Genomic DNA, 25,951 nt, shown 5'->3' with positions numbered 1-25,951 from the left:
TAGGAGTTACACTACACAGGTACATGTCCTGCATTTTACCTACACAGCACCCTGCCCTAGGGGTTACCTAGAGCACACCTTAAGGGTGACTTATATGTAGAAAAAAGGGGAGTTTTAGGCTTGGCAAGTACTTTTAAATGTCAAGTCGAATTGGTAGTTAAACTGCACACACAGGCCTTGCAATGGCAGGCCTGATACAAGGTTAAGGGGCTACTGAAGTGGGTGGCACAATCAGTGCTGCAGGCCCACTAGTAGCTTTTAATCTACAGGCCCTGGGCACCTATAGTGCACTGTACTAGGGACTTATAAGTAAATTAAATAGCCCAATTGGGTGTGATCCAATGTTACCATGTTTAAAGGGAGAGAGCATGTGCACTTTAGCACTGGTTAGCAGTGGTAAAGTGCTCAAAGGTACCACAAAATAGAGGGCCAACATTGCCCAACGAGACCTCTACCAAAATTAACAAAGCCCCTAAAGAAATGGGGGGGGAGAGGTGGGGGTGTTAAACCTGATGAAATCCAGTCAGGTGTAGTCAGCAGAGCACTGCGGTGAGGGTATGCAAATTGGAGGTGAGCAGAGGTCAATCAGGCACAACCAGACTCTTTAAGGCACAAACAGACCGAGATGTGCTCATGCAAGACACAAGGATACACTCGAGTGAGGGAGCTTTGCAGAAGCTGTGAAGGGGAAGGGACCTCAGGGAGGTAGCTCTCCACAATGACCGCAGCAGAGGCACCCTGGCCACAACGGGGACACTTCAGGCCCTATCCCATAATATAAATTTTAAATACGGTATTTTTGATATAACTCACTTAGTATAAGGTCTGTAATAGAGATTTAAGTACACATAATGAGATAAAATGCTCAGAGTGAATCACTATATTCCCATTGGTGACTATTATACTGACTCTTTATAGTTCAGTCACTTAGATGTTCATTGGTGCCCATAGAAAAAAGGACATCATGGTGACCAGACTGTCGTAAATTCAGATTGATGGAGAAATCATGGTTAGCCACGTTTTTTTCATGGGTAGCCATATACGACTATGGGTGACCCTGTTGAACGTGGTCTGGAGTAACATGGCATGAGCACCTACAATGCTTCCATGCATTTAATTTTATTTAATCTTGCTCAGTGTGAATGGCTCGCCATTAAACTATCTTAGATTAATGAAAATGTGCATTGCCAGGACCAGAACTTAGAGCTGTCAGGCTCTCAGCTATCTTTCGCTGGTTTAAGTGTGATTTGGAGGGCTGACAGGTAGAGTTAACACTTTTGTAATCAAGACTTCATGGTTGTTATTCAGTTTTTACCCTACCTTGTCCAAAAACTCCAGACTTCTACAGCTAATAAGCACTTACCAGGAGCAGGAGCTGAAGGTGTCGAGACCTCGCTGACATTCCTGGAATTTCCAAAGCCTTGCAACAAACCTGAGAACCTGTGAACAGAAGAGACGACTTTTAGTATACGAGGCACAAAGGCGTGTCAAGTAAAGATCCACCAACCAAAGACACACAAGGAAGTAAGGAGCAGGAGCAGCATGTAGAAGGGAAACACTCTTGAAACAATAATATGTCACAATACTGTCCAGCGTCAGTAGGAGGATTATAGTGCAAATAGAATGAGGGGAGTGCTGGTGGAAGCTGTGGTGGCAGTCCTATGGAAAGAGAATTATGGCTCAATTAGATGAATTTAATCAACTGGAGAAGGAACATTTTTGGGGAGTGTCGTAGTATAGTTTGAGGAATTGGGGTGCAGCGTGAGAAATTGTGGTCTAGTGTAAGAGTTGTGTCTTAATAGGAATAGGTGTGATCTTATGAGAGGAGGTGATGTTTGCTGTGGTAAGTGTGGTTCAGTGAGAGATACTGTGGCCTACAGGAGAAGATAAGATCTGACAGAGTGAACTGAGTGAGCTGAAATCTCATTGGAAGAGACTTGACTGAGTAAAAGACAGCACAGATCCATGCAACAATTCACAGTCTACTATGAGAAGCCACAGAAGGATGATGTGGAGGCTACCAGCAGGTACGGTGTTCTAATGAAAGAAACGTGGTTTAGTGGCAGTAGGTGGGGAGTAATATTAAAAGGTGAATTATAATGGTGGTGAGGTGGAATATAATTGCTGAAGATATGACTCACTTTGAGAATATATTCCTCAATGGGAGGCAAAATAGTGCATTGATGTAATATAGAAAGTGCATCTTAGTGGGGGTAGGCTTGACTCAATACAGAGTAGTAGATTATAATGTCCGGCGTTGTCTTTTACATGGAGAAGGTGGGCTCTAGTAGAAAGAGGTGTGAACTAGTGAATCGGGGGTACACCAGTAGAAAACGATAGGACCAAGTTATAAGAGGTGGATTTTCATTTTATTTTCACCGCAGTCTTTGGGCCCGATATAGCATCATTTCTAAGCATTTTCTCTATAGTAAACAAGGGTGTTGGTCTTTTTATTATTAAGAGGCCTTCTGGCACCTCAACAAATGAACTATACGAATGGGGTGACTTTTGAGTATAAATAGGAAAATGACAATCAAGTTTACACAAATTAATGATATATTGTACCAAACAGACTACAGCAAATTAAAAAACGTGAACATAACAATCTTGCATTTTTCCTTAGAAAATAAATGCTCCCCTTGACTTTAGGAATAGGCCAACGATTTAATTTAGTAGTTATCAGTCTTCTGGAATTACCATTCGTCTGTAATCATTTTGTCGTGTATTATTACCTATCATTTAACACTGTAATGGGTGTTGTATAACTGTAAAGTCAATCGCTGATACTCTGTTCTAACGCAGTGTACTGAAAATAAACCCAGAGCAATGGCGGCCCATGCCCGAGATTTAAGAAACAGGTAGACAACACAAAGGTTTGCTTGAATAAGTGCCCTGAGGATGTTGTTTAAAGAGGTCAAAATAAGCTTCGCAGGACCGGCAGCCCTTTTTGTTTCATCAGATGACTAATATTACTTGTAAAGATTGAAAACTATTTTATTCTGAAAAAAACTATCCTACTGTGGAAAGGGTACCGTAACATTTGAGAAAAGCTGCTGGCCTTGCACGTACGTATGGCATATGGAGAGGGAATAGGCAAGAGGAAGCTTCTATGGAAAGCGAAGCACAGAGGCATTGCGAAGGTGTGCTATGGCATGCATCAAGATTCACCACAGGTGTTACGGGAAATATGAAAGCAGATAAGATCCAGTCCCAAATAAATTCAACAATGGTTTGCCTGATTTTAGCTATTTTCTAAGAAGATCCAATCATTCTGTGGTAAATGTTGCTGTCTACCAGAGTACAAAAGCTCGCTCTGATGAGTTCTCAAGGCTCGCATGACTATCAGCATCACTATATAATCTGTATACCTGCTTGTGAAATTGCTAAAGCGAGGTGATAACCTGCAATATAAGAAGTTTACAAGCGTTAATTGGGTTAGATGGTAGGTTTGTTTTAACACAGTTCATGCAAAGCGACAATCATTTGTAAATATAGACCAAGCAAGCAGATCCTTCTTCCATCATCTTTGTCTTTTGTTTTCTTTACCTTAACTTTTGTGGCTGGGCTTGGGGAATTAGTGTGGCATTGTGTGTGCACTTCCACCTTCTACAGGCCCTCATTATGAGTACGATTATCACAATGCTCTGAGCAGGACGAAAGTGTCTATGGGATGGCCAGTGAAAGGTAGGAAGGAACAAAATACTAATGGCCCAGACACCCAGTGAGTTTTCCTTCAGGGTGTGGCGGTCATTAAGCCAGCTGTCTGGTTGCTAAAGACTTCTTGGGGACATTCTGAAAGCTGATCTAGGAATTCAGTCTACCTGTTGCTTACCATAGTCTTTGTGGTTCTAACTCACACTTGCTTGCTTTTTATTTGCTGGCTTTATTTGTTTTAGGTTGTCCAGCATGTCTTTGTCCCTCCCGTGGAGCATAGCCTGTTCATCACCTCTTCGACTTGTTCCTTGTTTACTTTCACAAGTGCTTGATTTCTGTAAACAGGCCTTTAAATTTTGTTCCTATCTGGTCACATTTGCTGGCATTTAGAGACAGAGTTTAAATGTCAGGCTGTGTCTTCCCAGAGGGCTATACTTTCTCTGACTTCAAAAGGAGAGAATGTATGTGGCAAACTGAGTGTGTGATAGAAAAGGCTTTTTCCTAGCACACAAAAAAATGTAAATGTCTGTAAATGACTTGTGTACAAATGTCAGAATATATCAGAATTGAGAAAGCGCAAATAAAGCACGTTTTCATTATTCTGCAGTTTTATTGAAAGAACTATATTAATACGTTCAAAGCAAATCAATACACTAGGTGATGCAGTTTCCACACATTACTCTTTGTGCGCTGCATAGTTTTGTCAGTCAAACTGTATGTCTGTGCAAATCTAATGGTTATTTCAATTGAAAATGTGTTGTCTGCAATGACATTGAGCTACCACACCATGCATACTCCACTCTATGCCACTTTCCTCCAATCTATGCTACTCTACGCCACTCCACGACACTCGATGCCACTCCATGACATTCAATGACACCCTATGCAACTCCATGCCAATTTACCCCACTCCACTATAAAACACTGCACTGCTTCACTCTATGACACTCTACTCCACTTCATACCACTCTATGTCACGCTACGGCACTTCACTCTGCAACACTCAACTCCACTTTCCTCCACTCTGTGCCACTCCACTCTAGACCACTGCACTCTATAACACTCCATGATATTCTACAAGACTTGACTCTATGCTACGCCACTCCACTCTACTTTACTTCACTCTACAACACTTTATTCCATGACACTTTACTTCACTCTCTGACAACTTACTCCACTCTAGGCCACGCAACTCTATTCCCCTCTAATCTATGACATTCCACAACACTCTACTCTACAACACTTTATTTCACTCTAGGCCTCTCTACTTTCCTCTTCAACAAGTCATTATTACATTCCACTCTACAACAATCCACCCTATAACAATCTACTCCATGACACTCTACTCTTTCCCACTCTATAACAATTAATTCTACGACACTATGCTACTCCACTCTCCACCACTCTATTCCAATCTACACTACTTTACTCTGCTCCACTCTATGCCAATCCAGTCCACTCCACTCTAATTCACTCCACGAAACTCTACTCTGGCACAACACTTCACTCTACTCCACAACACCTAACTCTACTCCACTCTATGCCACTCCAGTTGACACCACTTCCCTCCACTCCATGCCAGCAGCCACACTGGTGAACAGCATGACTAAACACATTGGCAAAGCCAACAACTATTACATAAGCAAGGCATACTGGCTTTGCCAATGCTTGTTTTCCTTTTTTTTAAGGTCTGGACCTCCAGGTTTTCCCTGGCGGTCCTAGTCAGAATCAAAAAAGTACATTGGTCCCTCCCCTCTAGATAGAGAGGATCGTATAATGTACTTACACCAACGGCCCCAAGTCTGTTTGGCAGTTGGTTAAGGTTTTCACCAACTGGAGCACCGCTGCAGAAATCTGACCTTTGCATGAATGTAATTACATCACCCTGTCTGCCAAACAGTTCTTTCTGAGAGAGTTTGAGAATTCTACATTGGTTGCCTATTAAACTCAAACACTAATTAAAGGCTGATGTTATGTATTATTGATAGAAATAAAAAACTTGTAAATTAGGACAAAGTCAGTGCCCATTTGTAAAGCTTGTTAATGGGGCAGAGGGGTGTAAATATGGGTTAACTGCATTTTGTTAAGCAAGTAAGTGCAGGACAAGAATGTGCCAAAAACTCAAAACACATAGGGGTATGAACACTTTGGTCAGCAGAAATTCTAAATCTACGTGAGGACCTTTTTAGACATCATTCCCCGAAATTTGGAGTAAGACATAACACACACTATTGTGGACAACTTTGAACATTTATACATTAACGGGGAGTATGTTGTCAAATCAGTAAATTTATTTTAATTGGCCAATCACATACCTGCTCTACTCTCTTGCAAGCACACAGAGACTTCGCACTAGTTCCAGTCTAAAAGACCTCTTCTATCATGACCCGTGAAAGGTTATTTAGCCTTTATGGGAAGTCATTACCCAAGGATGACATCTCCCACCAGGTGATTACAGGCATTTTTTCCATTTCTGGGCCTTCATGCATTGTGGGTGTTGTAGTCTTGTTTTGCTTGCTTTGAAATAATTAGATTAGCATACGTGGAAAATGCTGTATTTGAAAAATCCAAGACTTGAGACATGACACGATGACCTAGAGTGAGGTGGTCACCATACCTGCATTTTCTTTTCGACTACCTCTTAAAGTGAAGCAGAATGAATAGCCTTTAGCTAGTGAACACTTTTTTTTAATTGGGAGATTTCATACAGTGTACAAAAAAGCACATGATAATGCAAAAAGAACAAAAGAAAAATGTAACACCTTCTTCACATACCATCATACATATAGGGGTCATTATGAGTTTGGCTGACGGTTTATACCCTCCGCAGACCTACCGATGGGGATGTTGCCACAACACAGGCTACCTCCCTGCTGGCCCCATTAAGAGTTTCCCACTAGGCTGGAGGGTGGAAACCTTGGTTTCCGCCCCCCAGCCAAGCGGGAAACAGGGTACAGCATTGTCACCGGCTAGTAATAGGGCCAGCGGCAATGCTGTAGCCTTCAGCACTCTGCACCCATTCTCTGCCCACCAGCCAAGCGGGAAACAGGCTACAGCATTGCCACCAGCTCGTAATTGAGCCGTCGGAAATTCTGTAGCCAGCAGAGTGCACCAGCACCCTCACAATGTTCACCGTCTGCAGAGCAGACATTGAACACTGCGAGGGTGCTGGCTAGGGGGCCCCTGCACTGCCCATGCCAAGTGCATGGGCAGTGCACTTGGTATGGGCAGTGCAAGGGCCCCCCCTGGGCCCCCTGCACCCGTTCCCCGACAGCATTTTTATGGTGGTGGTACCAACATGAAGCCAATGGCAGAGAAGGGGGTTGTAATCCCTAGCCCTGGTGGATTGGGACTGCCACCTACCTCCAGACCGCCGGGATCTCTGATCTGGTGGTTCCCTGGCAGCCTGACCACCAGGGTTGTAATGTGGCGCTCGGACTGCCACATTGGCGGTGGTTTGACCGCCATCCGCAAGTCTGGTAGTCTATTAAACACCAGACTTGTAATGAGGCCCATAGTTTGGATGATGAGGATACATATACTATTATCCCAAAACAGACCTTTGCACAAATCCGATACTGAAGACACCACTTTATCTACTGTCCACCCTTACCAAGCTCCTGATCTCACCCTCCAAAGCATGTCATATTCCTATTAACCTAAAGTTTCCCACAGACTGCAAAACTTATTAAAAGACCCAGATCTGAGTGCATATCGATATTCCAATTCTTTGATTTTCTGCATTTTAAACAACCATTCTGCATATGTAGGAACTGAATCGGATCACCAGTTTTGCAGAATCACGGATCTGATTATCAGAGTATATATGAACAGTCTTTTTTCATCCCAGAGGAAACATTTATATTTGGAGAATATTCAAGAACAGCAGTATAATTATCAATCTCACAATCTGAGTTTAAAGTGAGGTGACAGTGCAGCTGGATTTCTGTCCAGAAAGACGCGATGCGCGGACATCCCCACACAATATGAGTACGATTGGCCCCGTTCTCTATCAGACATCTGTCGCATCTATCAGGAATCTGAGGATTAATTTTGTTTAAGAATGTTGGAGATCTGTAGAGTAGCCACTTTGCATAAAACTGCATTCTACGGAGATTAGCACCTTTTAGCAAAGAAGTTAAACATGTTTACCTTGTTACACGTATCCGCTGAGACTACAAGACCTTCCTTAGACTGCCATTTATCTTGTGGTTTTAAATTCAGTAAATTTGCCTTCTGCCCCTCAAGACGGTTACCCAGGAGCTGATAGATCTGCAAGTAGTGTCTCTATCCAATCTTCGACAAATTCTAGGCTAGCCTTTATTTTACAGATGTCCAATTTATTTTAAAAATTGCTTTACGCCAATATAGGACCCCTGCATAAGTATTCAAAAATTACTAACTGGGTGTTCTATTTCTGGCCACTTTTTCCAAACACCAGCACCTAGAAAATCTGCAATTTGATGATACCCATTAGAGTTCCACCTGGCCAAGATATTCTTATCTAGTAGAGAACTATTTCCAGTCCAGATATCGGCCAGGTGGGTGGTAGCATTCATAACCAGAAAATTGTAGTACCTGAACATTTGATCCCTATACTTGAGAAGCCATACTAGGGTCTTATACCTGACCTTTTTGAGTGACTTTGTGATATGCAGTAAGTCGACAATCTTGTATTCCGAAAAGATCTGATTAGTAAAAAAGTTATGCTTGTCTTACCCTGGGCTATTACCTTAGAAAAAAAAACGATTAGAGCAGTGTGCAAAATTAGCAAAATAATATAATCTGAGATCTGGCAAAGCCAGAGCCCCCTCCCCCCATTAAAAGTCGAGAATAAACCTTCAAGTTCTTTAACAAACTTCATCTGAAGAGCACATGGAACTGCAGAAAATAAAAAAATACATAAAGGAAGAACTGACATTTTGATCAATGCAACTCGTCCCATTATTATGAGTACATATCGGTCCAGTGTGAAAACAGTGCTTTTATCTTGCAAATGAGAGGCACGTAGCTCAGGGCAAATAAATAATTTACTTTTTTCAGACACATATATATCTAAATATACTTAAGGACGATGGTTCACTAATGGGTCGTACTCTATTGGCAAGGAGTCTTGTGCACAGTTACTCAACAAACTTTCCATTTTCAACTGATTTGTTTTATAGCCACTAATCTCTTGAAAGTCCTGAAATATTTGAAAGACCTTGTCTAAATTTGCCTTGTATGGCTTTAGGACTATCACTATGTCGTCTGCATATAATTTAATAGGGGTCATTCTCTTTATTGTGGGTTTAATTATTCTGCTGGTGCGTATAACTATGGCTAAGGGCTCTATAAATAATGCAAAGAAGATTGGTGACAGAGGGCACTCCTGTCATGTGCCTCTCAAAATCGTACAGGACCCAGCATTAACTGAATTGATAATAATCTGCGCTATGGCACCTTCATACAAACATGATATGCTCTGAATCAGTTGCTCCAGGAACCCAAACTCCTGGAGGATGGAAAAGAGACTACCCCGAGACACTAAATCAAATGCTTTTTCTGCACCTAATAAAAAGATATAAGTTGGAGTCCGGTTCTGTGGAAAGTAATCCAGAGCATCGATTATGCATCTGCCAAATTAAAAATCGTCCAACATACTCACTCTAATCTTACACCTTTTTCAAATAGGCAGCATTTGCTGTGAAGCCGCGCTCATAATAATACTCCTGCACATTCACTCTTGTTGATGGAATATGCCAGTCTCCAAACCTTCTGTTGCGAAGTTACATGGCCAGTATCTTAGCCTTAAAATCTTCCCAGACACAATGCACACTACCGGAACCCACATTTATTGCAAAAAGACTGGCTATCTTGCTGTTAAATTGCCTACACCATTCTTCGTTTTCCAGATTAATTTTATCCATATGCCACCTCGGTGTAGCTCTTTCCACCCTTATCCCTAGAATCTCCATCTCAACTAGAGAGTGATTTGAAAAGCTATTTGGAGCCTGAACTTAGTTACCGAGGAGCATCTCATGAAAGGACGGAAAGAATTCTAACCTAACTGCAGAATTATACCTTCCCGAGATACACGAGTATTCGCATTTCATCTCATACATATTGTGCTACAGATCAGTAAGCCCCAGAATTTCCATACATTTAGATATGACTTTTGCCACTTTTGGCTTATTCCACCTACATGTGGGGAATATGGAATCCAAAGCCGGATTTAGCAAACAATTGAAATCGCCACTGATAATGATAAACCCGGGAATGGATACCAACGCCTGAATAAATTTGAGAACTGGAGCCAGATCATCAACAACGAAGTCATAGATCGTGGCAATACTTAATCTACAGTTATTAACCAGCCCGCTAACAAGGGCCCAGCGACCATCTTTATTTATCTGAGAGTAAGAAACCTGAAGTGGGAAGAACTTAGGGCCAGATGTACAAAAAAAGCAATTTGCGACTTGCAAATTGCGAGTCCCTGCGACTCGCAATTTGCAAGTCGCAAATTGCTATGCAGTACGGTGTCTGAGACACCGACTGCAACTCGCAATGTGGTCGCAATGACCCACCTCATGAATATTCATGAGGTGGGTCGCAAATTGCGGCCCCATTGCGAGTATAGGCACTCGCTAACATGGAGGCCTGCTGACGTCAGCAGGCCTCCATGTTAGCGACCTGCCTTTTAAATAAAGCATTTTTTTTTTTTGAAGTGCAGCCCGTTTTCCTCACAGGAAAACGAGCTGCATTTTAAAAAAATCCGAAACCTTTAGTTTCGGATTTTTCAGGGCAGGGAGTGGTCCCTTGGACCACTCCCTGCCCTGAAAAAATAATATGGGGTCCAGTCACAAAGGGGAAGGGGTCCCATGGGGACCCCTTCCCGTTTGCGAGTGGGTTACCATCCACTTCAAGTGGATCGTAACTGCGACTCCATTTGCGACCGCGTACGCGGTCGCAAATGGAGTTGCATACCACTCCGACTCGCAAATAGGAAGGGAACACCCCTTCCTATTTGCGAGTCGCAAATGCATATTGCGAGTCGGTAACGACTCGCAATATGCATTTGTGAATTGCAAACCCACGTTTGCGAGTCGCAAACAGCGATTTTCGTCATTTGCGACTCGCAAAAGGGTTGCTACATCTGGCCCTTATTCACGTAAATGGCCACCTCCCTATGAGCACCGGGTGGATGATATACATTCATGACCTGCCCACCGGTTGAAGATTTTGTACGTAGGTACCTTTTGGTCTTGAAAATGCATCTCCTGGATGAACACAACATCAGGAGAGTGGCCTTTTCTCCAATCCTCAATTGCCCAGCCTTTGCATTTATTATTTAGCATTAAAGGTAATGATACGAAGACCTGTCTTTTGAATTATTATTCTTTCATTCTACTCTGTCTAACCAGCTCAACCCCAATAATAAATGTTAGTTGATGCAGACAACCATTAATAAATGTCCACCTCTTCACCTGAACACAGACTATGGCCGTGCTACCCAAGATATGTAAACTTTATGCTGGAATTATCGTAAGGTACATTTTGCAGAACAGGCGTATTATTCTTAAGTAGTGACGACTTATAGAGCATTGGTTTATGAAACATTATATTGTATTTTGCCTTCCTTGAATACAATGCTTTTCTACTGCTTCCGGAATTCCCTAGTGCTACAATGTGCCTTACTACAAAAAGGAGCAAAAAAACCACAAAACACTCCCATTTGTTCAATGCGATACCCCCCTCAGCCCATGCCCCACCCAACCAACCCACTAACCCACTGGCCCCTGTCCGAGAATACCTGAGCCTGCACCCCCCACCAGATTCCTCTCCTACACTGGGTGCCATGTCAATGCACCCTGCAACACACTGCCATTTTGGGAACCCCTGGGTATACCTTCCCGTTCCTCCCAGAACACACAGTATATGAAAATATAAACTCTGTTGGTGCCCTACTGCCAAGGAGGAGAGAGGTGCAAGTTCTCCATGCGTTCATACAGAGTATTTACCGAGTCTTCATGGTGTCTCAGACATAGTTAAAAAATAATTCAAATTGGCTTAGATAGATTCTGCAATAAAGTCTGGGCCTCGGCAACATCAGTGACCAAGTGACCCTGGCCATGTTCTGGAACTTTAAGTTTAGACTGTTGATATATTAATGCTTGTGCACCTTTAGTCTTACACAGATCAATCAATTTAATGAAATCTCTACTACGGCGTGAAGCGAATGTAGATATGTCAGAGAACACTTTAAACTGAAGCACCTCTGGGGATTAGGGTATCTCCTTTCTTATTGCATGTGAAAGGATACAATCTCTAACTAGACAGTCAGCAAATTTCACCAGTATTGTACATGGGTAGTTGGAGTTTGGAGGACGATGGGCAAGTACCCGGTGTGCCCGAGTAATTGTCAGATCGACTGGTAGCTCTGAGTTGGCTTTTTTCAGTTGAATGTCCACCCAGTCTGGCACCTCTTTGCCTTCAACCGCTTCTGGTACCTCAGTGATCCTGAGATTTGACCGCCTATTGTAGTTTTCCAAATCCTGGAGTTTATCCTCTAGCAAACACTCACTTTTTTTCAGCCAAGTGACTTCCTGTTGCATATTCTCCAGTTCATCCTCCAAGTTGGACATTTGATCCTCTGCCTCTTTTAACCTGCTCGAGACCTGACCCATTGCCTCCTCAATGTTGGTCAAGCGGTTGTGATGAACCCTAATTTTTTGCCCCTGTGTAACTTTCAAGTCTTTGATTACAGCGAAAATGATTTCAAGCATCTCTTTGGTGGACTGCTCTGGTTCATCCTGAGCATTGGAACATTCCTTAGAGACAGTGACGGGCGATGGCCGAGGTTGCGCATGCAGGGACCGCAGCGTGTTGCACACTACTGGGGCCTGGGTCTGCTGCCCTCCCAGGACCCTGCACCAACGAGGGGAAACAAGAGGAGTACCTCACCCATAATAAACCCAACACCCCTGGAGGTGGGTGGCCACCACAGGAGTACCATAGGCCAGCGACTGCACTGTTTCCCGCTCCCAATGAGGATTGCGCCGAGTTGTGAGGGGTGGGGAGACCAAGCCGGGCTGCCGGGTTGCTGGGCTGCTGGGCTGCTGGGCTGCTGGGCTGACTGGTCTTGTGCGCAGCCCCCTCGCAGAACCTGCCCGATAATGGGGGCCGGGCGCCCACACAACCAACATTAAATGCGACAATCCAGTGCAGGGCAGCTAGCAACCTGTCAGTTGAGACGCTGCCTGTGCCCTTACCAGGCCCATAAACCTCCTTGCCTATTTCTGCCATGAATATCGATGGGCCATACAACAACCTTTGTTGTAGACACACGCAGACCACACTGCAGGATGATCTGTGGTGCCCTGAGATCCCAGTTATTACTTCCCAGCACAGCACACTACAAGGACTATCAGGACTGTGTACAACACTATCAAAACAATGACCTACCAACAGACGCCTACCCTTAGGCGAAACATAGGGGTAAATACCTCACCTTGGGGTGTGACTGCACCACTTGTCAAAGTTCAGCTCCTCCATGCACGCTTATGTCCTCCTGTGCATGGAGGCAGTGAATCCCAACACCCAGAACGGACAACACATAGGACTCACAAAAACTATAGCACACAACTCCTACGAAATGCAAACCTGGATCCTAGTCACAATTTGATTGACCCAACAAAGGAATGGAGCCACTAACACTCCCCGCCATGCGGTTAATACCACCAAGGACTAAAGACATAAACCAGTGGCACAACAACACTAACAAGTAGTGTTTGAAACTGATTAACCTACATCAGGGACTCCGGTAAAGACCCATTCACCCCGCTGATATGCTGTTATCTGCGGCAAGAGTGCACTACTTTCCAGAGTAAACAACAGCTGGATAACAGTAAAGCCAAAGACCACAAAATCACTATGGCTATGAATGAGACTCCAGTGCCCCACCCCACATCTTCCAACAACACCACCTCAGCCCTCCAACAACTGGACGCCACTCTTCATATGCATTCCACTCAATTCAATCTATTATCAGTGGATCATGGAAAGCTGTCTGAAAGAGTGGAGGAAAATGAATCTTCTCTTGTAGCTATGTGTCCTATGGTTCAGAAACTACAGACGCAGGTGAAAAGTTTGGAGTGCAGAGGTCGCCTCATTGCATCGCAGTGCAGAGGACGCGAATGGGACGCTGAAGGCAAAATAACGTCCGTTTCATGGGATTCCTCGAATGAGCAGAGGACCCAAGCGCAGAACTCTTTCTTGAAAAATGGCTAATCGACACTGTACTTGGGGACAAAGTTCCTAAATTCTTCTCAATTGAAAGGGTGCATAGAGTTCCAGGCAGGCCACCTCCACCTGGAGCCCCCCCCCAGGCCACTTACTGCCCACCTTCTCAATTATCGAGACCGCAACCTGGTGCTCAAATGCTTCAGAGCAAAGGGGCAATGGAAATTTGAGGATACTTCCATCTCGGCCTACCCCGACTTCACCACAGAGGTACAGAGGATGCAGTACTCATACACTAAGGTCAAACAACATCTTCATGTTCACAACATTATTTGCCTGATCACAACATTGGCGGTCCACGGTTGCGGCAGTCCAACGCCACATGACGAGGTTGGCGGGCAGACCCGCCAGCCTTCTGCCGTCCCCGCCAGGATCTTCGCACAATCCCAATGGGCTGGCAGCAGGTGCAGGTTGTAATGAACCAGGGTGGCGCTGAAGTCAGTGCCACCCTGCTGATTACAACCTTGTTCTGCGCCAGCCTTTTCATGGCAGTACCACCGTCATGAAAAGGCTGGTAGAGAACAGATGCAGGGGGCCACAGGGGGGTCACTGCATTGCCCATGCCCATGGCATAGGCAGTGCAGGGGTCCCCCTGGCCAGCACCCTCAAAATGTGCAGTGTCTGCTTTGCAGAAAGTGCGCATTTTGAGGGTGCTGGTGCCCCCTGTCTACGACAGCATTGCCACCGGTAATTATGAGCTGGCAAAAATGCTGCTGCAGCTTTCTCACTGGGCTGAACGGCGGAAACCTTGGTTTTCACTGATCAGCTCAGTGGGAAAGTTGTAATGGGGCCAGTGGGGAGGTCGTCAGCAGGGCGGCGACCACCCTATCTGGAGTTTGGCGGACGTGTGTTTCTGTCCGCCAAACTCTAAATCAGCCCCTTAGTACGCTGTACTGTTCCCTGCAAAAATTCGGGGGGAAGGTGGTGCGAAAGCCCATGTTATCACAACGCCAGAAGATATCTGGACATGGTTCCCCACTAAGGGTATGGCCCAGCTGTTGCAGGTGGAGGTTGAGATGGAGGGGTGGCTACCCCCTTGTCCTAGGCAGAGGCGTCGTAATGGGTCTACATCGAAACCTACTAGGGCCCAGGCTGCGGGAGGACCAGACATAGGCCTTACTCAAAAATACCCACAGCAAACTCCTTCACAGCACTCCAAGTTGAACACACGTTGGAAACTGAATCTGATGTGGGGATTTACTCTGACTCAACTATTGACTCCATTAACTGGCTGGAGGTCACCCCACACACATCTGATGATCTTTGAGAACTGTGCACGTGCCTGCCTCAATCATAATCCCTGGTGTAACACGGCTTAACCATCACCTGAACAAATGCCCCACTAACCGTCAAAGGAAACTCAACTACTAGACACCACACTCAGCACAAACAAGTGCCAGCGACTAGAGGACTGGTTGTCCTGATGTCTGCACATCATCACGGTTTCCCGCAGCGATCGCGGACGGAAACTGAATTCTCCTGACTCCACAGCTCTGGAGGATTTGCTGCCAACAGAAGGGTACTAATAATCCGGAGGGAACTAGATATGGTAAGATCATCCATTCTATGGGCCGAGGCCACGATGCAAGATAGGACATTCACACCCCACCAAGAGACTTCCAAATAGACAGGTTTAACCCCACACATGATTATTGTTATAAAGATCGTTACTTTGGGGTAAGTAGTGATAGGCCTATTGACCACCAGCAAGGGGCGATACCTTATAGAATTGTTTTATGTTCTGTTACATGTCTGATGTTGTGGACTTGGGGCGGGTTGGAGGGCGAACCCTGGGAGGTGGGAGAATGCGGTGTCTCCAAGCTTACTCTGCAAATGCAGGGGTTGAAGAGGTACCCACAAGAGATACGGCAGCCATTTTTACTTACTGTCTTTATGCAATGTACCTCTCACAACTGCAACAAATGAAAATGTCCTAACATAGAAAGTGAGAGGCATGGCGACACACGCCAAACCCCATCCGGGTCATGCTTATCTTAAGCGCTGCCACACACACATAGCTATACTACAGAAAACCAACCTCATGGACACAGAGCTTCAGAAGCTCAGAGCTAAATTGAGGGGTCAGGTCTTTGGCACAACGGTATCAGTGTTTGCTAAGGGGGTGCTGATCTGGGTGGCCCCCAGTGTCTTGGAATGGAAGCAATCTCCAATCTTCCATTTCAGCAGGAACTGGCAGTGTGTGCAACACAATACTTTGAACACAACAGAGGAACCACCTCCTTCCGCGCCACAGAGTGGGACGCTCATAAAGTAGTGGCATGAGGCCACTGTCTATCAGTATCATGTGGAGTCAGGCGTACACTATGTCCTGAACTGACCACATTGGAGTCCGAACTACGCAAATTTGAAAAGGAGGTTGCGTTGCGTCGGTCCAGCCTCTATAGCCCTCGGAACTCTGGAAAAAATACAGAGATACAGACACGCAATTGTTCAGGCATGACTACAGGCAACATGCTGAGGCTGATCGTTCGGGCAGAATACTGGCATGATTGGTTCACAACAGACAGCACCGTACCCCAAATGGGGCTATCGGGCTAGACACAGGATTAGTGGTTAACATACAAGCAGCCATCAATGATGCCCTTCGATACTACTACCAAACACTGTATGCGGCAGGGTCTGAGCCTACCTCTGGGCAATTGGCTGCCTTCATGAATGCCCTCCTTCTGACTCAACTCACCTTATTACAAATAAGTGAACTGGACGAGCCAATTTGGCTTGAAGAGGCCCCGAAGGCACTGGGACAGCTGGCTCGCACCAGGCACTGATGGCCTTCCAGCGGAATACTACTCTACCTATTCCACGCACTTTACCCAGCCATTGCTGGAGGTGTTTAATAAAGCAAGGACTTGCAACCAACTCCCGAACACCCAGCACAAATCGTTCACAGTGGTCTTACCCAAAACCGGCAGAGTCCCACTCGATGTGCACTCTTATAGGCTATTATCCTTACCAAACTTAGGGGGTTATTACAACTTTGGAGGAGGTGTTAATCCATCCCAAATGTGACGGATATACCACCAGCCGTATTACGAGTTCCATAGGATATAATGGACTCGTAATACGGCTGGTGGTATATCCGTCACTTTACCGTCACTTTTGGGACGGATTAACACCTCCTACAAAGTTGTAATAACCCCCTTAGACTGCAAAGTGTTGGGTAAAATATTTGCAAACAGACTCCTCCCCTTGATAGGCCAACTGATCCATGAGAATCAATGAGGCTTTATCCCCTGCCAAAGCACATTTCTAAACAGACATCTCCAATGTCTGCTCCACGATACCCCATGTGAGGACTATGAAATGGTGGCAGTCTCTCTGGATATAGAAAAGGCCTTCAACACTCTCAGCTGGGACTTTCTTCTGGAGACCTTGCGCAGCATGGGTTTTGGCCTGGGATCCTTATGTTGGAAACACACCTGTACTCCAACCCAGTAGCTCGAGTGAAAATGGGGCAAATAATCTCTGACAGCTTTCCCATACATTGAGGCACCAGACAAGGGGGCCTGCTTTCACCTTTATTATTTGCAATCGCTATGGAACCATTAGCCTCTCGCTTACGTCTCCACGCATGACAGTGGGGGATCCCGGACCTAGACACCCATCACATCATGTCTCTTTATGGTGATGATGCACTAATATACCTGAGTAACCAGACAGCCTTTGGCAAAATAACTGGACTCAGAGTAAACTGGTTGAAATCCTGCCTGTTCCCTTCAGCTCAGCTCCTGGTGCATGTGCATACCATTCTCCCAACCCATTACTTGCAATGGGGCCATGTTTCCTTCAAATATCTGGGAATTCAAACATATCACTCCAAGAGTGATATCAAAGATGGCAATCTGGATCGTGCTGTCTGCTCTTTCCGAAGACCGCTCCCCTTCTGATGCTCATGGATGCTTTCAGCCTTGGGTCGTGTGGCAATAGCCAAGATGCTCATACTTCCCAGGCTGTTATATTATTTCACTGCTCTACCAGTTGTGCTTCCCGATCCTTTTTCTGCACATTACACAGTCTGATGCTGGAATTGCTATGGGGGAAAGGCTGATGTTGAGTTGCCTTATGCACAACACAACACAACACCCGCAGGAAAAAGTTGGCTTAGGCATGCCTAACTTTGCGCTATACTATGCCGCCACACAGCTACAATGGCCCCTACGATGGCTGAGAGATTCTCCAAATGTGGAAAGAACACCCATACGAGACTGGGCCTGGTTAACACAAACACATGGCTGTCAGACCAAACATGTCCCCACATTACAGGGATCCAACTTGATGGACATGGCCTGAGTCTGCTGCGGTAGATTCATGCACAGTAAATCCCCAGTTCTGCCTTATTCACCACTAATCTCTGTGACCTGCATAGTAGGTGCCCGCGCTGTGGTTATGCATCATGATATGGCCCCATGTACAGCAGAAAACTAAATAACAATGGGGGATCTCTTTAGCAACGGAACCTTTCTATCTTATAATGACATATTGGAAACCTACACCATATGTCCAGAGCAGCTCCTAACATACTGTGCAATACGGCAGCTGGTACACAACACATAGCGGAAGTGTGAAACCAAACCACCACCCACTGTTGAATGTTCTAAACACACAATTATCAGGATTGGGCCCCAAGACAGCTATCTCCCTGACATGCGAAATCCTTAACGCAAATGTCAGCACAGGCAAGGACGGTGCACTTACCCTCTGGAATACAGTGGTTCCCAGCCCTCTGCCTCAAGAGTCATGGTCGAAGGCATGCCAACACGAAAAGGGGATATAGTGTAACCCCAGGCTCTGATTCACACAATTTAACTACCTACACTTAGCCTACTTATCCCCCCCACTGTATGAAACTCATGTTTCCAACAGCCCCAGAGTGCCCACAGTGTGGGTTACTGCAGACAGGCTTCTAGGACATGGTGTGGGACTATTCTCCCCTGCTGCACACCTGGCAACAAATAACTACGTTAATGGCAGACTTAGCAGGCCATAGAATATCCCCCACCTCTGAATCTTGCCTTCTAGGACTTCGAACTAAAGCCAAAGTGAACAAACACCTCCATATGTTTATTGATTTGGTGTTTGTATTGTTCAAATGGCTTCTAGTGATGCAGGGAAAGGCGCCCACTACCCCGGACATTAACAAATGGCTCCAAGCCTTGTTGGTGTGGGCACGCGTGTAAGCAAGTGTGCTCTGATCGATGAGAGACAGAGGCCTGGCCCGCAGCCCATGCGACATATAGGCTGTATTTGTAATTATTATAAAAGTCAAGAATGATACCCATCCCCCCTGAGAAGGACGGGCTTTTCCGAAGTATTCACTTCACACTCATATATAATACGTTACTCAAGGGCTCCATGGTGATTTTCACACGCACTACTTTAGCGCTTGCTAAGGCGACTATCCTACGGGTGATCAGCTTAACACACCACAACATGATGCCACTGCACTCTATGCTCCCGCCCCCTTCTCTTCCACATACCACATTATGTGGGCACCAACACTCCATAGGACACCTGCTATCCCATCCTTCCCAACTCCACAATGCTTGATTACGTATATAATACTAGTGTATTGGGTCCAATAATGTTTACCTAAAGCATGTCAAGCATGTGACCTCAAATGCAATGAGATTGCTGCTCATCGCCCCTAACTGATCCTGTGACACTCTACCCTCCCCCCTCTCCTTTCTTCTCCTCCCCCTCTTCCTCAGTACTGCAACAGTTGTGGATGATGTTTTGTAAGCAATAAAAACATTTGATTCTCTTTAGGAGGGATCAGCTGTACAATATATTTCAGCAATGTTTGCTGAATACCTATGTTTTTGGCTCAATGCCAGATTGCTAGTACTTATGTAAGCAATGCAGCAGTAGTCTCCAAGATTCTTACATTCGATTGATAGAGTCCAAAGATGTCATTGTTTAATAATTATATTTTTTTATGTTATCTATTGGTAGCGGGCTGTAGGGTTTGCAGCGGTATAGTGTGAGAAGTTAAGTGCATATTAGTAATCAATTAATTATAAATTTTTAATCAAATATGTAACTTATTTACAATTATATAAACTGTTTAATAATTATGTTTTTATGTTATGTAGTAGTTACGGGTTGTTGGGTTTGTGGGGGTATAGGATGGGAAGTTCATTAGGTAATAATTGAATATTAATTAAATATGAATCTAACAATAATGTAATTCATTATTAAACAATCATATCTTTTATATTTTAGGTGTGTATAAATTGGCAGGTAGGTGTATAAGGTGGGCAGTTAACTAAGTAATAATTAATTATTAATTATTACTTTTTATTAACATTTTTAATTGTTTTATAATTATGTTTTTTATATTTATACTTTTAATGTCATATATCAGTTCTAGGTTGTTGTGCTTGTAGGATCATAGGAAGGTATTAAAGTAACAATTAATTAATACTTAATTACTGATTTAGTAATAAATAATTTTTACTTATTAATATGTTCATTTTGTTAGATTTTTTTAATTTGAATATTGTTTGGGAATTTAAAGAAATAACCAATTAATAACATTTGTTTTGTTGACATAATTTTTCAAAACATTTAATAACTATGTAAAATGTGTAAGTCTTGTTTAAAAAAGATATATAATTTGTATATTGTATTATTAATAAACTTGGTGAATTAATAGTTATTAAATTATATTATGTGTTTTAAGTGAACTACATTCTTCTTTCCAATGTTTTCTCCACTGTTGCACAGACTGGAGTGGGAATAGTAAATTTTACCCAACCCCAGTCAAACGCTTTCCCTACTGTTGCACAGGCTGGAGTGGGAATAGTAAATATTACCCCTTTGGAGTCCAACTCTTTCCCTACTGCTGCACAGACTGGAGTGAGAATAGTAAATTTTACCTGTCCGGAGCCCAATGCTTTCACTACTGTTGCACAGACTGGAGTGGGAATAGTAAATATTACCCCTCCTAAGTCCAACGCTTTCCCTACTCTTGCAGAGACTGGAATAGGATAGTGCATTTTACCCGTCTGGAGTCCAACGCTTTCCCTATTTTTGCACAGACTGCAGTGGGAATAGTAAATTTTACCCCTTCTATGTCCAACACTTTCCCTACTGTTGCACAGACTGGAGTGGGAAGAGTAAATGTTACTCGTCTGGAGTCCAACGCATTCCCTACTGTTGCACAGACTGGAGTGGGAATAGTAAATTTTATCCCTCCTGAGTACAACACTTTCCCTACTGTTGGACAGACTGTAATGGGAATATTAAATGTTAACCCTTCCTTCTGAGGCCATCACTTTATCTAATTTTGCACAGACTGGAGTGAGAATAGTAAATGTTACCTGTCTGGAATCCAACGCTTTAACTACTGTTGCACTGGAGTGGGAATAGTAAACTTTATATCTATGAAGTATAATGCTATTATTTCCCGAGTTTGATATATATATATATATATATATATATATATATATATATATATATATATATATATATTTACATATATATCTGAATATATGTATATATATGTATATATATATATATTAATTTCTGTAATATGTTTATTTCCTTACTTATTAAAGTTTATGATACATATATATATATATATATATATATATATATATATATATATATATATATATAAATACATTTTATGTTTCCTATTTTTTTAAATTTTAATTATTACAGTAAATTATGTAATGGTTTATATGTTGTTTTGTTATATTTTTTATACGTCATATATTTATATTTATATCAATGTGTATATGTTTATATACTAACTAATTGTAAAACAAAAAAAAATAATATCATGTAATATATTTTTTAATAATAGAGGTATATATATATATATATATATAGGTATGTATACATAAATATATGTATATATGTGTATGTTTATAGTACTAAACATTTATTGTCAACAATAAATGTTACTTGTATTTATTGAAAATACATAATATGAATCTTATGTATTATAATATTTAACATTTACTATTTTATACTGTCTATTTAATGCAAAGCAATATTTTTGTCCTTTTTTACGAAATTAGTGTAAATCAATTTTTTCCCCGATACTATTGTACTTTAAATTATTTACATCGTGTCAACGATACTTTGGAAACTATGTTTGTGTGTCCCGACATGTTTGTACTCGGTATTATGTCACTGATCCAGAAGTGACACCTGTATTGACAAACACAAAGGAGAACTCAAAATGAACAATCATAAACACAGGTGAGAGGGTGTGCATACTGTAGGTGAATCAACCCACTCATATTGAGAAGAGTGAAAATTAATATTTGAAACCTTCTGTATTTTCACCGGAAAAAGGTAATCTACCTGTTATTATAATTTGGGATTTTGGAAATTGATGATACAATACATGTTAGCCAAATTAACTTCTGAAGAACACTAAACACTCCTCCCCATCTGGACGTACAACAAGTCTTTAAGGATAACCTTGTGCTACCGATTCAGGGCAATAGCCATGTTTCGGCTTTCATTATTGTCTATAAGTATGATTGACGGCTTGCACAAGTGAAGAAAATATTCTGTCAAGGTATTACAGTTGAAAGGAACAGCTAAAGAGGCAAAGTTAAACAACCTTAATGGAAAACTGCTCTTTTGAAAAATGTTATTTGCTCATATGCTGAACAGAACATGCCTTTTGCCTGGGCCCAGTGGAGGTATCTTTTTCTCAGATGGTACCCCTTCTTCAGTTTTTTTAATTACATATTTTAAATAAATAAACTGTACATACAGTATTAGCAATTTAAAATCATATTATCATATAGGCAAAACGTATATGGGTTGAGATTTGAAAATCATTTAAATTTGTGTTGATCATTTGTTCTCTAGGGTTGATGCACCAGGCCTAAATATGAAGCTTGCACTGCATTCAGTCTAGGTGCTTCCAAATGGAGTATGGCACCATCACTGATATTGTAGGCAGGGAGTCCACCTTGTTGTCCTGTGTCTTGCCTCCTGTCGGACCCTCCCACCTCCCAGGACTACTTATGGAGGCTGCAGCGCGGACACGCAATGCACGTGCCACCAGTTTACCAAAGGCAAACCACTTCTGTGCCTCTCTGTGCCTGGACCTTGCACAACGCCAGGAACCCTGGATCTTCAACCCCCACAGCTACACAGCTGCAGACTTCTGAGCCCTGGATCCCAGGCACATCGACAACAAAAACTGCTGCCATGAATCTGCACGCACTGTCAGAGGACCGTTCCCCTGCCAGCACTACTGCTTCACCTGCAACACTGAAGCAACCAACAATGCCAGACACCGCAAACACGACTGCACTCACCATGCCAAGCAAACTTCAGTGCATTTTACTCAATGCATGATCACTCAGCAAACATGCCACGGAGATCTGGGACACAACCTTATCCCTCACCCTGCACGTATTCTTCCTCACCTGGCTGAACCCTGCCTCCGCACCAGATTATGCCATCGCCACCCCAGAAGGCTACAAGATAACACACCAGGACCGAACCATCAAACACGGAGGTGGAATTGCCATCATATACCAGGACAATATCTGCTGCACAACCTCATCAGATGACTCAACCCCGTTAATGGAGCACCTCAAATTCCAACTTCACACAGACAGAAAAAACACCATCCAAGGCACCCTTGCTTACAGAGCACAAGGACCATGCCCCAGCTTCTGCAACATCATCCCTGACCTCATTGCCTCAATTGCCATCGCCTCCGAGCACTAAATCTTCCTCAGGGACATTAACTTGTACCTCAATAACCCCAGCAACACCAACACAACAGACCTCCTGGATAGCAGGAGAAACATTGACCTCAAGCAACTGGTAACTGATGCACCCACATCGCATGACACACGCTCGGCTCCATCTTCACGTCCAGCGACAGAGTCAAGTACAACCCCATCTCACAGCTCACCTGAACAGACCGCTACAGCGTTCACTTCACGTTCTCAGGACCCACCAACACTAGACCATTCCCCCCAGCTCCATGCGAAGAAACTGGAAAAAGATATCAGAAGACCAGTGGAACAAGGCTTTCAACACCCACCACTCAGACACAGCGCCCAACCCAGAACAGGCTTCAAGGAACTTCTCCCAGTGGATCACAGAAGCAGCTGACACAATCACCCCCACCAAGCCAGCCAAATCCAAAGGACCCATCAGAAGAGCCAGCTGGTTCACCGCAGAGCTGAAATCCACTTTAAGCAACTACTGGCAACTATAAAGGAAGTGGGACTCCAGCAAATAGACAGGAGACCATACCACCTTCAAGACAGCACTCAACCAGTACCACCGTCTCCTGAAAGAAACACCCTAGCAGACTGCATAGAAATCAGCTCAAATCTCAGCAAGGAGCTCTTCGTCATTGTGAAGTTCTCCAACCCTGCAGCCGCTGAGAATGATATCACTCTCTTGAAGAGCTGTGCGACACCCTGGCAGACTTCTTCCATAATAAGATCTCAGTCATCTATGAAAACTTCAAACCCCAACCCCCCACTGACAACAGCATCAGCCTGCTCACACCCATGAACATAAACCCAAAACACCTGCTCACTCACTGGCACCCTCTCACAACTCAAGCCATAATCTTCATCATGAACTCTGTGCACTCAGGAGCACCCTTGGACCCCTGTCCAGACCAGGTTTCAAACTCGGGGACAAGACGATTAGCGATGAGCTCACAATACTCCTGAACACCTCCATCCCCTTGGCTTCCTTGCTTAAGGACTGGAAAATAGGCCCCTTATGAAGAAACCATCTGCCGACTCAGCAGAACCAAAGAACTAACAGGCCATCTCTATGCTCCCCTTTCTAGTGAAGGTTCTTGAGAAGGCAATCAACCAGCAACTCACCAAATACCTGGAACACAACAATCTCCTGGACCACTCTCAATTCAGATTCTGAGCCAGCCACAGCACAAAGACAGCCCTGATCGCAGCCACCAATTACATCAGGGCCCTCCTAGACCACGGCAAAATGGCAGCCCTCATCATCCTAGATGTGTCAGCCACCTTCAACAACCTCTCTCACCACATCTTGATCAACAGACTCTACCATATCGGAATCCAGGGAGACACCATCAAATCGATCACCTCATACCTCACAGGAAGAATCCAGAGCATCTGCCTCCCACTGTTCACCTTAGAACCTAAGAAGATCATCTACGGCGTCCCACAAGGACAATCCCTTAGCCTCACTCTCTTCAAAACTTACATGACCCCGCTGGCCGACACCATCAGATTGCACGGACTCAACATCATCTTCTATACCGATGACACCCCAGTCATCCTCTCGCTGTCAGAAGACACCTCCACAATCCGAGCCAACTTCCACAGATGCTTGATGAACGTCGCCGACTGGATGAAAGGCAACTGTCTGAAGTTCAATACAGAGAAGATGGAAGTCCTCTTCTTTGGGAACAACATCTTACCATGGAAAGACGTATGATGACCTGCCGAACGTGGCCCGTCCTGACAGACCACGTCCGCAACCTCAGCGTCATCTTGGACATTAAGATATCTATGAACAAACAGGTAAACGCTGTCTCATCCGCCTGCTTTCACACCCTTCGCATGCTCCTCAAGATCTTCAGGTGGCTCCCAGTTAACACCTAAAGGACAGTCACAAAGGCCCTTGTCACCAGCAGTCTGGACAACGGGAACACACTCTAAGTAGGAATCACCAAACACCTCCTGAAGAGACTACAGACAATACAAAAGTCAGTGGTGAAATCTTATTGTCGATCTCTCTAGACATACCCACATCACACCCTACCTCAAGGGCTCCTGATCCAGAAGAGCTGTCAGTTCAAGATGTTGACCAATGCATACAAAGCCCTGCACAACAAAGGACCAGCATATATCAACAAACGCATGACCCTTCCACCAACCAACCAGATACCTGTGATCTACCTCCCTCTGCCTCGCAAACACCCCCAGATCCATTGAGGCAATATCAGAGGATGCTTTCTCTCACGCTTGGCAGCTAAAGCTTGGAACAACCTTTCCTGTGA

The 25,951-nt window shown here is 43.9% G+C and overlaps 1 protein-coding gene across 2 annotated transcripts in view; it reads right to left on the bottom strand.

Moving 5' to 3' along the window:
* PSTPIP1 (proline-serine-threonine phosphatase interacting protein 1) overlaps positions 1-25,951 on the bottom strand; it is a 484,932-nt gene that overhangs the window by 48,071 nt on the left and 410,910 nt on the right. Inside the window, exons 13-14 of one of the 2 annotated variants that reach the window (XM_069222342.1) lie at positions 3,369-3,401; positions 1,364-1,440 (exon numbers count right to left, since the gene is read on the bottom strand). In XM_069222342.1, coding sequence (XP_069078443.1) covers positions 1,364-1,440; positions 3,369-3,401 — 110 coding nt within the window. The remainder of the gene's footprint in view (positions 1-1,363; positions 1,441-3,368; positions 3,402-25,951) is intronic. The other variant, XM_069222343.1, reaches the window with a different exon arrangement.

The sequence above is a fragment of the Pleurodeles waltl genome, chromosome 3_1 (assembly GCF_031143425.1).
Source record: "Pleurodeles waltl isolate 20211129_DDA chromosome 3_1, aPleWal1.hap1.20221129, whole genome shotgun sequence".
NCBI classification, from domain to species: domain Eukaryota; kingdom Metazoa; phylum Chordata; class Amphibia; order Caudata; family Salamandridae; genus Pleurodeles; species Pleurodeles waltl.
The sequence above is the reverse complement of the archived record's forward strand: the minus strand, read 5'-3'. Positions and strand labels throughout refer to the sequence as shown.